This window comes from Thunnus albacares, chromosome 11 (genome assembly GCF_914725855.1).
Source record: "Thunnus albacares chromosome 11, fThuAlb1.1, whole genome shotgun sequence".
Lineage (NCBI taxonomy): Eukaryota > Metazoa > Chordata > Actinopteri > Scombriformes > Scombridae > Thunnus > Thunnus albacares.
The window spans coordinates 5,466,052-5,481,549 of record NC_058116.1 but is presented as its reverse complement, the minus strand read 5'-3'; the positions used below and the strand labels follow the sequence as shown (position 1 = coordinate 5,481,549).

At 41.1% G+C, this 15,498-nt stretch overlaps 1 protein-coding gene across 1 annotated transcript; it reads left to right on the top strand.

Annotated features, from left to right (window-relative positions):
- The first annotated feature begins 1,330 nt into the window (after positions 1-1,330).
- wdr3 (WD repeat domain 3) lies at positions 1,331-14,855 on the top strand. Its single transcript, XM_044366530.1, has 27 exons — positions 1,331-1,437; positions 3,180-3,382; positions 3,521-3,730; positions 3,983-4,101; positions 4,815-4,893; positions 5,573-5,668; positions 6,044-6,151; positions 6,321-6,422; positions 7,493-7,593; positions 7,991-8,095; positions 8,228-8,458; positions 8,567-8,660; positions 8,938-9,039; positions 9,185-9,267; positions 9,555-9,693; positions 9,843-9,899; positions 10,799-10,899; positions 11,283-11,394; positions 11,664-11,798; positions 11,906-11,956; positions 12,311-12,376; positions 12,556-12,648; positions 13,013-13,063; positions 13,148-13,191; positions 13,338-13,466; positions 14,281-14,374; positions 14,462-14,855. The coding sequence occupies exons 2-27, from the start codon at positions 3,209-3,211 to the stop codon at positions 14,615-14,617; spliced, it is 2,832 nt and encodes a 943-aa protein (XP_044222465.1). The 5' UTR covers positions 1,331-1,437; positions 3,180-3,208; the 3' UTR covers positions 14,618-14,855.
- Positions 14,856-15,498: the final 643 nt, after the last annotated feature.

Here is a 15,498-nt window from a genome sequence, read left to right as displayed (position 1 = left end):
TATGAATTTCAAATTAAAATTCCACTTTTTATTTATTTATTTATTTAACAGAGAGGCTCATATGTGTTCATAGATCAAAAATAAAATGTAATAACATGATGCTTTTTTTTAGACATAAGCACATTGTTTCTTCTGAACACTTCTATTCATGGTTCTGATTGTTTATTTTTCTTACACAAATACAGTAGTCATGCATCTATTTTACACATCCTGTCTATCAAGCTACCTGGCCTAACTGTAACAAATTGCATAATATTTCTATATTTTGATCATATATTGAACCTATCAGAGATTATGTTAGTATTCTGCTTTTTGTTATTGAAACATACAGTAGTTACTTAGTTACTCTGCTTAGAAAGAAAGAAATCAAATGTAATCAGTATGTGATCTGGATGAAATAGAAAATGAGTGATCTTTTGTTTAATAATACAAAAAAAACAACCCCCCCCCCCCCCCCCCCCCCCCCAAAAAAAAAAAAAAAAAACAGGTGAATGACTCACAATGACTGAAAGGATGGATACCTTTGTGGAAAGACTGTACTTGGGATAAAAGCTGCAATTTGTATTAAAGTATATATTTTCATTTTACACAATATGCAAATTAACTGTAACTTTCCTAAAATAATAATAATATTTTTTTCAGGTGACATTAATTACATAACTAATAATGTTTTGAGAAGAAATAAGTTGACATTTTGCTGTGAAGGTTGTTTCTTACAATAGTTTATTCGGGACACCAGTCGGTAATCCTTGTACATTAAATGTGTTGGTGCTTTTTTGCAGCTGCTCTTCCTCCACTGTGATGTTTGTAAAGTCCTGTCCTCATACCAAACTCACACACGCTTTAATTTGTAGCAAGTTTCCGGTGCTGTCCTTGCTGTTTCTACTGCACTTGACGCTTGTCTTCTTTTCCTAATCAGCTGACTAATAGTAATAATAAGCGAAAAACACTTCCGCTATGGTTGTTTAGGGACGTGTGAGAAGTCACGGCATTTTTCTGAACCGCAAAATCACTTACGGTGATCTGACACCTCTTACCAGCAGTAAAATGAATAAAATATATCAAATATATTATCTCTAGCGAAATATGAGGAATTTATTTTCCAAGAATCGATAGAGTTTATAAAAAAGTCTCTGAGTGTTTTCTGCTTCTTCTGGCTCGCAGACAAAAGCAATAGATTGAGAGCGATCGAGCCCCTGAAAAAATGACAAAGCTGTCAGTTTCATGTACTTTTGTCCAAAAAATGCAGTTGAATATAGTTGTAATGATAATTGTATGTTTTACTCGTACATACACAATAGCAGTTCATGGTGACAACAAGAAGCCATCCTTTCTTTTACTGTTTGTATAGATGTGTGATCGATGTGTTATGCCTGAAACACTTCGAGCTCAACACAACATAGGACGACACAACTAGCTAAGAGCCGCCTTTCAGAGGTAAGAGCATAAACTAACTGAACATAAAACGAGCTGCAACAAAGATATGAAAGCCAACTTCTTATAAAACATATACAGACGCATATCTATATAATACATCTGATTTTATGAGCCACATTTACTCAGAAACGTCTCCACGTGGGTTCAGGAACTACAGATGTACTCGTTTTGTATTAAAGTTGTAGCTGGGCGGGCGGGGTTAGTCGCGAACTGAGTTGATTCCTCGGTCAAACGACACGAACCCCGCCCACTCGGGCATTATAGTGTAACAAAACAAACACTCTTCCGACAAACGTTGACTAGCTTACCGTAACTAGCTAAAATATACGTTAGCATATCAGCCACAAGATGGACTATAATCATTTAATATACCTCTACGAATATTACAGTCAGACCACAGGAGATATAACTATAAAGTCAATATGGTTTAACGTTACCAAAGACACATAGTAAAGCATTAAGATATCATTAGGCAGCACACTAAGGTCGGTGACTATTAACTCACTTTTAAGTGTGTTATACTCTTTTTATTTATTCATTTTCATGTCTTTAACCTTTATTTAACCAGGAAAAGCCTTAAGAGATTAAAAAATCTCTTTTAAAGAGCGACCTGGCCAAAGCAGGCAGCAACACAATAAACAGAGTTGCAGACATAAAAAACATAGGGCAATAAGAGTCAGTCAAAACATCTGCAGCCAGATGTGTCTGCCTCTATCATTTAGAAGTCATTTAGAATGACTTTAAATGCATCCAGTGAAACCAGCTCCTGAAGATTCAGGTGATTTAGCAACTGATTCCAAGCAGAGGGAGCAGCATACGAAGCAGCATAGGAATAAGTCTTGGGGAGGCAATAACTCCTCATACTTTTCTGATTAATATAAATCTGTAGGTAAGATGGAAACTGACCAAGAATAGCCTTTATAAATAAGACTATGTCAATGGTAAAGTCTACGGGTGGACAAGGCAGACCATCCAACCCGAGCACACAAAGAGCAATGATGAGTAAGGTTTAAGATTTGTAATAAACCTCGTTGCTCCATGCTAGACAGTATCCAGTGCGTGTGGGCATTGCAAAGATACATGCATGTAATAACATCACCATAGTACAGCACAGACATAAAGGTGGCAGCAACATGTCTCCTTTTGGCCTGGAAGGGAAAGCAGGACTTGTTTCTAAAATAAAAACCCAGTTTCAACTTCAGGTTTTTCACAAATTTCTGAATGTGAGGCTTAAAAGAGAGACGATCATCTAGAACGATTCCTGGATATTTGTGTTGAGATACAGACTCAATCTCAGAGCCCTTGAAAGTGGTGATAGATTGAAGGTTCAGTGGCTTTGATTTTGCATTTGAAAACATCCTGAGTTTTGTGTAGTCAGCAGTTTGTGTTTCTGTGTTTAACTAGTTGTGTCAGTAAAGCACAGTTCTTAACAAATGTGCAATTTGCAGAATGTACCAATTATCAAGTCTATTCAAAAACCATAATATATATTCTATAATTACCAAAATGTGTGGATACTTATGTGCACTTTTAGTCTCTTTAGGTTTGGTCCATGTGTGGTTTGGGAAAAATCACTGAGTTCCAATTAAGTCAAACACTTCTGCCACAGCATATGATAATATTTTAGACTATAATTTGCCTCTGACATTGTGACAATAGTTTGGTGAAGGCTCTTTAGTGTTTCAACATGACAGAGACCTTCTATCATCCTAACAAGTCTCTGCAATGTTCTTGTTTAACAGGGATCAGCGTCACCTTGAGGCAGCTGGTCATGGGTTTGACCAAACAGTACCTGCGCTACGCCGCCAGCGCGGTGTTCGGAATCATCGGCGGTCAGAAAGCCAACATCTCTTATGTGACCCTGCGTGGGGGGGAGAAGGGGCGCTACGTTGCCGTGGCTGCATGTGAACATGTCTTCATCTGGGACATCCGCAAAGCAGAGAAGGTAAGAAGAAGATGTGATTAGGACAGAAGTGGAATGAAAGACAGGACCGGGTGTCGGGCAAAAACCTTTGTAGCAACTTTGGGAAGTCTTCCCAACTCAGATTATCTTTAGTTCTGTCTTTTCTGTCTCTTTGTCTAGGTCCTGATCCTGCAGGGACAGAAACATGAGGTGACCTTTCTCTGCCCCTCACCTGATGGCGTCCATATCGCCGTGGGTTATGAGGACGGCGCTGTGCGGATTTTCAGCCTCCTGAACGGCGAGAGCAATGTCTCCTTTAACGGCCACAAGTCCGCTGTCACCGTCATACACTATGACACGCTGGGAGCACGCCTCGTCACTGGTTCCAAGGTAAATCAGGAGGGTTTGTGTTTTAAAGTGTTCACATGTTTAAATCTACACATGGGGATGGTGTGTTGAAGAGACGGCAACCTTTGAGATCAAGATGAGAATGTAGTTACACAGATTATAAAATCAGTAGAGGCTAGAATGGGTTTCAAATGGTTCAGTTTACTAACCTGGATTCTGGGCAAGAGGTTTTGAACATAGCCTGTTTGTCATTGTATGTATTGATCATGTTATTACCTTTTCCTCCCCCTTCAGGACACAGATGTGATTGTGTGGGACATCATCAATGAGTGTGGTCTGTACAGGCTGAAAGGCCATAAAGACATCATCACACAGGCCTTGTTCCTCAAAGACAAGAACCTCCTGGTCACCAGGTAACACATACTGTTAGATCCTTAAATCAAACAACATATTTCTGTCTCTAAAAATCCTGCACTGTTAAACTTGTTATTATAGTTTTACATACACATACATACATGCATGATCAGTAGGGAGGAGAAGAGGAAATTTCATTCTTAAGCCAAAAAGCAAATGTCCTGGGAACGTATTTAACCTGCTGCCAGACGTTGATGTTGCAGCTCATTGCTCACTAACAGAAGTCCAGAAAACTAAATTGATGGCGTGCAATCAAATGTCAAATGTTATGTGTCTGAATTCAAACAATTAGAAGTCTTGCATTATTTATCACTCTCAGCAGCTGTTGCAAAAAATATTCCATATTAAAGAGCTCTTGCCATATTTTGCAGAGCTCCATATTCAGAGATGGAAGTGAGAGCTTTACTTGCACCATCTGTCTGTTTGACCTCATTCAATTTTGGAAAATGAGCACATTACTACTCAGACTTCCATTTGAATTTTATACTAATTTGGGATGATGATATTTCTCATCTGTCGTCACTAAGCATGCTATTACTTTGTATGTACGGTATCTGGTAGTTGTGAGTTTATGAATTTTCTATGTGAATCACTTTGAGCTTTCAGGCGTTATGTTTCAAACATCATTGTTTCTAAGCAGATACATTTTAATTACATAAAAACATCAAATCAAGACCTACAGTGTTACTAACACAGCTCTGCTCCTGTGCAGCTCCAAGGACAGCTTTGTGAAGTGGTGGGATCTGGACACACAGCATTGCTTCAAGACTATGGTGGGCCACCGCAGTGAGGTGAGTGGTTACTTACGCTATTATCATTAACATAAACAAGAGGATGCTTTGTCTGAGGAAGGGTAACAAGAACCAAGTTCGCTTACTGAAAATGAACGGGATTGTTTACCTCACTAGTGTTATGTGGTGATGTTAGCCTGGATTAGTTAAACCTTGTTTGTAGAACGGGGCTCAGAGGGATATTTCTTAAAGGTGACTCAGAAAGGCAGTCTTATGAAAAACCTGTCTTGAATGAGCCTAAAAAACCAAAGTGATCTGGCTTAATGAAACACCCCTCATGTTACTGAATGTATTGTAAATGCAACCAGTCACTTCTCACACTTTCTAAAACAGAGCTGATATAGTTTTAGTTGCCTGAGTTTTGTCTAAAAAAAGGTCATTAGATTATGTTATATGTGCTGTTGACATTAGGCAGAGGAGAAGGATTGATTCATTTCACTGAATGTTGGTTGATGATTAGTTCACTCTGACTGAGACACAGCGTCATCATCAGGACTGTACATCTTTAAATTTAAGAGGAATTACTAAGAACATGAAGTTTATTTTTTATCTGGACCAGCAGGTTTTTCTATGTGACACTCACACATTTCTACACATCTTCATGGGTTTTAGTTTGTTATAACAAAAAGTGAAAGTGACATTACAGCTGTGTGTGTGTGTGTGTGTGTGTGTGTGTTAGGTGTGGGGCATGGCGCTGTTGAACCAGGAGAACAGGCTGTTAACAGGTTCAGCAGACAGTGAACTTCGAGCCTGGGACATCAGCTACCTGCAGGAGGTGAGGAAGAACTCAGCTGGACACTTTGTTCTCAACATACAGCAGGATTTGACGTATACTGAGAACAAAGGTCTGGTTTATTCTCTTTCTGATTTATTTGGAATAAAAAAGAAGAGTCGCTGTCACTTATGGAGACTTTGTCAAAAGTCACATAGAAAGGAAAATGTTCATGCGACAAAAACCAAGCAAGACATATTTCAAAAGTTCTGATAAAACAGATTTCTGTGAGGTTTCCCACCATCAGGTGAAGTGAATATTAATTCAAACCCTAATTATTAGCCTGTAACAAGGACACTGCTCACATTATAATACTCACAGGAGTTGTGTAGTATAGTCTGTTGTTGAGCTCTGTCTGTCTTCTTGGGTCCTGCTCAGGAAAAAGCTGAAGGTGAGCCCAAGGTGAAGAAGGGGAAAACTCTGCTGGATGACGACGACAATGATGATGAAGAGAATGACGAAGAGGTGGATGAGAGTCCTGAAGAGGTATGAGAAATGTCATTAATGCAATGTGTTTTTGGTATATCTGAGAGCATTGTGAAGGAAAAGAAAAGAATGTGCAGTGATTTCTCGTGGTTCATGTAAACAGAAGGTGTGTCAAATCTCTTCTGCTTCTCCTCGGCTTTAAACTTTGTCTTCTCTCTCTTTTCTTCAGCGGATCTTGAGTTGTAAGAAAGCGGGCTCCATCCTCAGAGAGGCCAGAGACAGAGTGGTGTCGCTGACAACAGACAAGAAGGCCAGAGTCATCGCCTGCCACGTGAGTGTTGAAGCGTCTTCGGGTGTGTGAAATAGCAGCAGAAACACACAACGCAGGGAAAGTCAGGATTCCCTCGAGAAACTCAGTAGAATTCTGAATTATTTTCCGCTTGACATAGAAAACAACACAAACATCACACCGACAATGAGAAATCTAAAACTCACATATTTGGTGCGGTTTCTGCTCATTTTTCCTTCGTCCACAAGCATCAGACCACAGATTGACAGCACCAGCGCACAGAAAAGCTTTATAGACCCATTTGTTTGTATTCCGACCACATGACAAGACTGTTTGATGAGATTCACGATTTGTTGGCTAGTTTGTCTTTCCTTAATGTTTTTTGGATTAGTAAAACTGTGAACTGACAAGTTATTTCCTCTCATGCAAGGACAGACACAATAAACATGCTTGATGGCGTTCAGCTGGCTGTCAGCTGTAGTCACTGCGGTGTCTTCAAATGTGCCTCTTCAAGGGTTTGGCTAGCCATTTTTTTTTATATTTTTCTTATTGTCAACAACAACAGAGCCAAACCAACAATAAACTCATCCTGGTGCTGTGCGTGTATTCAAAGTCTTCATCATATTTCTCTGTCCAAAATACTGTTAAAAACACGTCAATGAGCCACACTGCTGCACTGGGTGACATGTTCCTTCGCCCCTGAAGAGAACAGCACTCTTTAGAGCAGTTTCTAAACAAGCCGTGATAACCGCTCTCTTCAGGGATGAGGGAACATGTCAGCCAGTGCAGCAGCGCGGCTCATTGATGTGTTTTTAATAGCGACTTTGCATATACACACAATACTCGTAAGACGGATGAATTCATCGTCGGTTCGGCTCCGCAAATGAGATTAGTCGACAACAAGAAAAACATAGATGATCGCCAGCCACATCCTTTAAGTATTAACGATAAGACAAGACATGAGGCCAGCCGATAGAGCCGTGTCGGTTAATTGAAGTCGGCTTTGGATTCAACGCAGCCCGTGTTTATCATCAAATGCATGATTGATATTTTATACACAGGCAATAAATGCTTTATGTCAAACATCAGACATCTGTCACCCCACTCATCAGGGCAATGATTCAGTCCTGGAGCTCTTCACTGTGCTGTCAGAGGAGGAAGTGCAGAAGAAAATGACAAAGAAGCTGAAGAAAGCTAAAAAGAAGGCAGCCAAGTAAGAACATGAAAGATCTGTATTTCTGTTTAGTCTCATGTCCTTTATTACTGTTCATTACTGTATGTAAATGTATAACAGCACATTACTTTTAATACTTTTACTTCCCATCTGTCTGTATTGCCTCTACTGCTGATACCAACAAAATATCTTCTACTGCTACTTGATTATCTGCTAAGTAGTGCTAATAATACTGCTGCTCTTACTTCTACTACTACTGTCATGCCTTATACTACTAATTTAAGTACTTAATCAACCAATGCAGCTACTTCTGCCCCTGCTGTGCTATATTATTAATATTATTATAGCCATACTGGTGTGAAAGTTGTTAATTACTAGTCATATATGTGCACGTAGTTTCTTAGTTGTTGAGCATGTTGTGTGCCCCCTGCTGTAGAACTCAGGATGATACAGGTGAGGAGACAGAGGAGCCAGTTGTGGAGAGGATGCTGAAGGATGAGATCATCAGACTGACCAACATCAAGGCCTCTGCCAAGATCAGGTCAGTAATATTTTAAATTAAACAACATTAGGCCCTCAAAAGCACAATCATTCCTCCAAACTAGACTCATAAAGCCACTAGCTGCATACTAACTCCCCAACCTCCTCACACACATGTTCTCTGTCCTCTCAGATGGGTGGAGTGTCTGTCATGCGCGGGCGGCGAGCTGAAGGTGGCGCTGTTGCTGCAGAACAACACCATCGAGACCTACAGCCTGAAGACCACAGACAAAACCCCCACAGCCAATAAGACGGCTCGCCTCACCCTCGGCGGCCACCGCACCGACGTCCGCACGCTGGCCTTCAGCTCCGACAACCTGGCCGTCCTCTCCGCCTCCGGAGACACAGTCAAAGTGTGGAACAGGTGAAACTGCTTCAAAGTGTTTTTATCGGTTTTGTCACATTCTTCACAAGAGATGTCGCTGGCATTGATTGGCTGTCTAACACGATGACACCTACCCCACGTCCACAGGTCGACTCTGCAGGTGATTCGCACCATGGCCTGTGAATACGCCCTCTGCTCCCTCTTCGTGCCTGGAGACAGACAGATCATTCTAGGAACTAAGGTATTCACATCCAGGCACTCAGCAGTACGGTTTATGGTCAGATTCAATCATGTTTTTTAGGCCGGATATATAGATATTCTTTGTAGAAAAAATGTTTTATAGCTGGGTTATTCATCCACCTTTCTGTCTGTTTTGTATTTCATTCTGAAGATTCAATTAATAACTTTTGTGGGATGAGAGGACAGGGTTGCTAGCATGGCTGTAGATGTTTTGACCTGTTAAGAGAAATTTTTTTGGGTTCATTCAATGTGTTTACTGACTCCTGTTTTCCTGTCAGAGTGGTAAACTGCAGATCTTTGAGTTGGCCTCAGGAAGCCTCCTGGAGACCATAGATGCCCATAACGGAGCCCTGTGGTCCCTCTGCCTGGCTCCAGACCAGGTATACCTGAGTGCATACAGCCCTCTGTCTGTCTTTGCCTCACCATGTTACACCTTTGTATTATTCAGATCTTCTAACTGTATGCACTGGCTATTTCCTGTGGTTTTTTTCATTTGTCGTGTGCATGCGTGTGTCATTCCTCTAGAGGGGGATCGTGACAGGAGGTGCAGACAAGACCGTGAAGTTCTGGGAGTTTGAGCTGATCAAAGACCAGGGGACCAGCCAGAAGTAGGTCACCACCTCCTTCCATGTTCAGAAGTCTGTGTGGTTCATTTAGGATGATCTTGGACAGAGACTCAGTGGATCTCAAGGTCTTACTTGGTTACAACAGAGATCTTTCCAGATTTTTCATGCTAAAAAGAGTCTTTACTACATGTTTTATTGACATGAATAGTCGGGGTAGCCCTCACATAACTGACCCCAGCGTGCCAGTTATGTGAGTGAATACTTAGTCTAACTAACTACTACTGTATGTGATATCGTGTCAGATAATAGTGTGTGTTTGTGTGATGCAGGAGGCTGACAGTGAAACACATGCGCACTCTGCAGCTGGAGGAAGACGTCCTGTGTGTGAAGTTCTCTCCTGATCACAGACTGCTGGCCGTCTCTTTGTTAGACTGCACCGTCAAAGTCTTCTACACAGACACACTGAAGGTGAACACTCACACATAAACCTTCAGTGCACAACATGACTGCCTGTCCTTGTTATAATAATGTGCCCATTCAGTACATAATTACTTCATGAATAGTGTCATAGATTCTGTTTATACTGTATTAAACATTTCTACCTCTTGCCGTTTCAGTTCTTCCTGTCTCTGTATGGACACAAGCTGCCTGTACTTTGTCTGGACATCTCACATGTGAGTACTCTTAACCTGCAGAAACTGAAAGCTATCAGCTGCTGTTAGGCATTAATAAAGGTGGTAACAATTGTGTATCTGCAGGTCTTGAAAAGTATTTAAAAGCACTGAATTCAGTTCTCTCAAAAAAGGCCTTAGAAGGTATTAAAATGTATAAAAAAAAAAAGGTTTAGAATATTTTCTCTTGTCTGACATAGACAGTAACATTAGTTATAACTTTTTTCTGTGTGGTTGCGGACTGTTGGACGATGTTATTGTGCTACAGGAAACACTGTTTAGGAAGCTCATCATCTTATAATAAGCAAGTATCAACTTCAGCAAAAACAAAAAGTTATTTTGTAATTGGTCAATACATCCATACATTTACTGGCACTTATTTGGTTTAAGATCACATTAATTGATGCAGTTACATTATTAGGAATTATTGTTATATACAGCTGTGAATTACTGAGAAAACAGTGATATTAATGTCAGTTTGATATGATTGTGAAATCTGTGTAATGTGAGCTGACAATACAGCTGTGTCGTCTATCTTTCATAGTGTTGTTCTTAGTCTCCTAGATATGTGAGACAATTCCAGTTATTTACAAATGCAGCTAGATTTTTCTTGGATAATGTCCGATGTCAACAATTGAACAGGAAGACGAATTGTTGGGTTGAAGTCAAAAGTCACTTAGAGCAGCAGGAAGCGTTTTATTTGTTGAGGGAAAAGTTTCACAATGTTTAACAAAAACTTGTTAACTTAATCTTGAGCAGGGGTCAAAGGAATCTCTCGTACCTGCGACTCTAAACCTGGTTGATCATCTTTAAACAGAGAGTCATGTAAATCACAAGAAAACTGATCATTGACCCTCAGGTCCTGCCTCCCCGACTCTGACCTCGTGTTTCTTTTAAACCAGGACAACACACTCATCGCCACTGGCTCCGCTGATAGAAACGTGAAAATCTGGGGTTTGGACTTCGGTGACTGTCACCGCTCCATGTTTGCTCATGACGACAGGTAACACCCAACAACACAGACTCACACCAAACAGCCTCGGGGTGTTTGGAACAGTTTTTATCAAACGTATGATGATGAAATCATTTTGCAGGCTGTTGAGTTTCCAGCTCTGACTTCATCTGTTGTGGTCAGGGACTCTGATCCATGTCCTGTTAACTCGGCCTGCCCTGTGATCTCACACCAGCTGCTCTTTCATCTCACAGCTCATCTGTGTTCTCATGGATCATCTCACCTTCTGTCCTTGGTGTTTTTTCTTTTCCTCTCTCTGTATTTATTTTTCTCTAATTGTCTGCGTTGCTTGTTTTGTTATTTTTACTATGTTTTATCCATCAGCTGGAATAACTTCCTCTCCCTTCTCTCACTGTTTTTTTTGTTCTCTGCAGCGTCATGTTCCTCCAGTTTGTCCCCAAGACTCACCTGTTCTTCACAGCAGGAAAGGACAAGAAGATCAAACAGTGGGACGCTGACAAGTTTGAGCTTATCCAGACGCTCGAGGTGATTGTTTTCTCCTTATCCTTGATGTTTGGAGTCCAGTGGCTTAGCCCATGTGTACTCTGGGAGCGTTGCTTCACATCTTAAACGCCGTAATGCAAAAAGGGCCGCACCTCACTTGTCAGCTGTATAGCAGATTTGTCATAAAGTAAATTAGATTAGATACATTTTAACACATGCTGGCTAAATCATAAAGGTTAATCGTAAGGTGACCCTGAATGTCTTCACAAAAACAGTCAGTGTGACATTCGGCTGTCTTGTCTGCCTCAAAGGGTCACCATCGGGAGGTTTGGTGTCTGACCATCAGCCCCAACGGTGACCATCTCGTGTCGTCATCCCACGACAAGTCCCTGCGCCTGTGGGAGAGGACCAGGGAGCCCATCATCCTGGAGGAGGAGCGTGAAATGGTGAGGTGGAGGACAGGGTTGACAGATGATTTGACAGTTAATCAGATAAATAAACTCAGAGACAATTCCTTCAGGTCTGTAAATCACCCTGTTTTTTGTTCTCACAGGAGCGAGAAGCAGAGTTTGAGGAGAGCATGGCCAAAGGAGATATGTCTGTGGTGAGCACTCAGTTTCCAACTTCCGGACCTCATCAGCGTCTTTATACTTTCCACCAGACATTACCTGTGTTTGAATAATGAAGCTTCACACTGCCCTACTTCAAGCAAGGCAGCATTGAGTTTGTGGTGGTGGGGATGGGTCAAAACCAGATTTGACATGAGCATTATTTTGCTATGCTCAGATGTCCAAGTTTTTTCATGCCGCCTAAATAACAGTTCGACATGGCGTCATTCTCACCAGGACACACGAGCTAAATGAAAGGAAATTACAAAAAACAAAAGCTGTACGTCTGTTGTATGAGATGGATTTAAGTGAGGCATTAACTTGTTTCAATCTGTTGGTTGTTTGTGCAGGTGCCTGGAGAGACTCAAGGAGAAGCAGCACCAGCTGGCAAGAAGACCGTTGAAACAGTCAAAGCTGTGAGTTCACTTCACCTCTTAAAGTCAGAGGAAATGGTTTTGTTGTCTGCTGTTTCTGTGATCGGCATTCTTCACCGTCCTGTGCCACACACTCCTTCAGTCTTCATAGACGACCTATGAATGAGAAGTTCTCTGTGTTCTTCGCTGATGTCCTTGCTGTTGTGTGATTTTCTATACAGGCAGAGCGGATCATGGAGGCTCTGGAGCTTTACAAAGATGAAGAAAGGAAGATGGAAGAGCATAAATATGCTTGTAGGAGAGAGGGCAAAGAGGTAGATACATTATCCAGTTATCCTACTTTCTACAACCTCTGTGTGACACTAATACACTGCTGCTCCCCGTCCTAGAGGCATGGGGTGTGGAGCAAACATCTTAGTTAAGTAATGCCGGGCAGATGCTGAATGAGGGGACTTATCCAGCAGCTGCAACTGCACTGATAAAACATCACAGATTAATCATATCTTACCGTGATGTTGCAACTTGTACTCCCAAAACATATGAATGATTAGTTAACTTTGGATGGATTTCCGTTGTTTATGGAAGCAAAATCAAAAACTTTCTTTCAGTGTGATCAGTTTATGTAATTTTTAAGTATGGTTTATTTAATAAATTTGACAAACGGCTGATGTTTTGCAGCTACCTCCGCCGAATCCCAACCCTATTCTTGTGGCCTTTGGAAATGTTTCAGTAAGTGATGAAGAATATACGAAAGATCAAATGTATTGCATGAGGTTTCAGTTGTAGGTAACTCTGTCTCTGTCCTTCTTGCAGCCGTCTCGCTATGTTTTAGATGTCATAAAGAAGGTCAGATCCAGGTGAGGTGTGAGTCCAGAGTGACTGGACTAAATGTACCGTTTCTCTCTGACTTAATTCAGCTGCTAACTAACATTTGCAGTGCAAATGTATAAATATATATATATACACTCAGTGGGTTTTTCTTTGTGTGTGTTGTGATGATCAGCGAGCTGGAGGTTTCTCTGTTGGTGTTACCGTTCCCTTACGTCCCCGAGCTGCTGACGCTGTTTAACAGCTTCATCCAGCAGGGCCTGGAGGTGGAGCTGGTCTGCCGCTGCCTTTTCTTCCTGCTCAAGTAAGTTCTCAACACGGGTGTGTAAAAGACAAAGGTGATTTGTGTTCAGTAGTGCAAAGAAATGATGAGAAATATATGGACAGCTTTGGTGGTCAGACATAAAATGAACAGAAGAAAACTGTTGAAAATGGAAAAAGTTGATACATTTTAAGAAGCTTTTTCACCTATCATACCACCTAAAAGCTTGTATGTTTTGTTGGTTATCAGCTCCTCATTGAGAACAATGAAGAAAGCTTTGGCATTAAAAACTGCAGAGTTTCAGCTGACTCCTGTCTGGTTACAAGATTACATGCACAGCCATCAGTGAATGTATGAGGCATGTGTTTGACTGAGAAATACAGTAATCTTATTAACATAACAACATAATTCATTGACAAAAAAAACTAAAACATAGAAGGAAATAAAATCTCATTTCACAGTTCAGGTTATTTCTGCATGGTATAATATATTAGAAAATATGATTTAATGAATCATTTAATTTAATCCAATTTAAGGAATTTGAAGATGCAGGATTAAAGAGGCTTCTATTTCTTTAAATAATAAGACCTTGTTGATGTCCATAAAAAGAAAAGGGCTGAAGATTCAGCTGCTTCACAGTGGCTACAGGATTGTTAACATTTATATTCATAGCGCAGTGATCTGGTCATTCGGTGTTTGAGAAGAGAAATATTGATCAATAAATCTTGTCTACTGTTTTTCCAGAGTTGGTAGAGCAAATATTATTATTATTATATAAACCTGCACAAGTTGCCATGGAATCATCTGCTGTATACAGTTTCGGACTGAGCTGACATCATTGTTTCTTTCTCTCTAGGATCCATTTTGGCCAGATCTCCAGTAACCAGATGCTGCTGTCTGTCATAGATGAGCTACGGACCAATACTCTATCAAAAGTTCGCGAAATTAGAGTAAGTAACATCTGGAAAAAGCTGTTCATCTTTCTGACCAGACCAGAGAACAACGTCTTCATCACACCTCTACTTTTCCTCTTTCAGGACTTGATGGGCTTCAACAGCGCCGCCCTGCAGTTCCTCCAGCGGGAGATCGAGAGCAAAGAGGATGTGATGTTCTTCAGCGACGCTACGGGGCAACTCGAGGAGAAGAAGAAGAAGAGGAGGAAGCGGGAGCGAGCCATCCTCACCATCGCTTGAATCAAAATGGACATTTTTGACTGTTTGTGTATAAACATCCACTCCCCCCATCTCCTCCCAGCTGTGTTCCAGGAGGATCACGCTGTCGGTTTCTGAATGTTATGAGATCCTGATAGGATGTAACACATGTTCAATAACATGCTTCGTTTCACAAACTGTGTCTCGAGTTTTTCTCACTGTATTTCAAGTTTTATAGGGGCTTTCAAGATAAAAATAAATTCTCCACTGCAAGGAGAAATGTGGTGTGTGTGTGTATATACAGCAGTTCTCTCTGCAGCTTTAGGTCTCTTATAAAACACATCCATGCATGGTTAAGCTTTACATAGATACATGTCATGTTTCAAGCTGTACTAGTACTCCCTCAATGATCACCACACATGGAGGATAGGTATGATTTAAGCTGGTTTCTGTCCTAGGGGCCTAAAGGGAGTATTTCAGGTCTGGAGCCAAAACAGGTAAAGAGTGTTAGGACATGGCGGGGGTTTTGAAACCTGTCAGAGAACACCTGAGCTCTAGACCACCAGGTTGCGACCGCTCTGTCCCACACAGCAAGTCTCGAGCTAGTCTTAAGAAAAAGCTCTCCTGTTCCCTGTTGGCCTCGCTGCAACCAGCCACCACTGAAATCAGGGAGATGTGGCTTGACTTTACAGCCCTTGTAACTTAGCCTGAATTTATAGGCCTAAGGCCTCGTAGATGTGGTAAAAATATTTCATAGCAGGGGAGAAAATGTTGCTTCTCAGTTTTCAGCTCTTTCTTTCACTCAAATGCGAACAGCATACGTTATGGAGTGTCTAGCCCTCTAATCCTGCGACCTTTAAAAAAGTTTCACACCCACATCAGACACTTAATGTTCCACAAGTGTGTTTATTTCCTGACCGTGG

What these genes read in the sequence shown, in the direction of transcription:
- wdr3 (XM_044366530.1), top strand. Translation starts at nt 3,209, where the DNA reads ATGGGTTTGACCAAACAGTACCTGCGCTACGCCGCCAGCGCGGTGTTC. An exon ending in CCAGAGTCATCGCCTGCCAC is followed by an intron (nt 6,423 to 7,492) that starts GTGAGTGTTGAA and finishes CCCACTCATCAG; the next exon opens with GGCAATGATTCAGTCCTGGA. An exon ending in ATGTTTGCTCATGACGACAG is followed by an intron (nt 10,900 to 11,282) that starts GTAACACCCAAC and finishes TGTTCTCTGCAG; the next exon opens with CGTCATGTTCCTCCAGTTTG.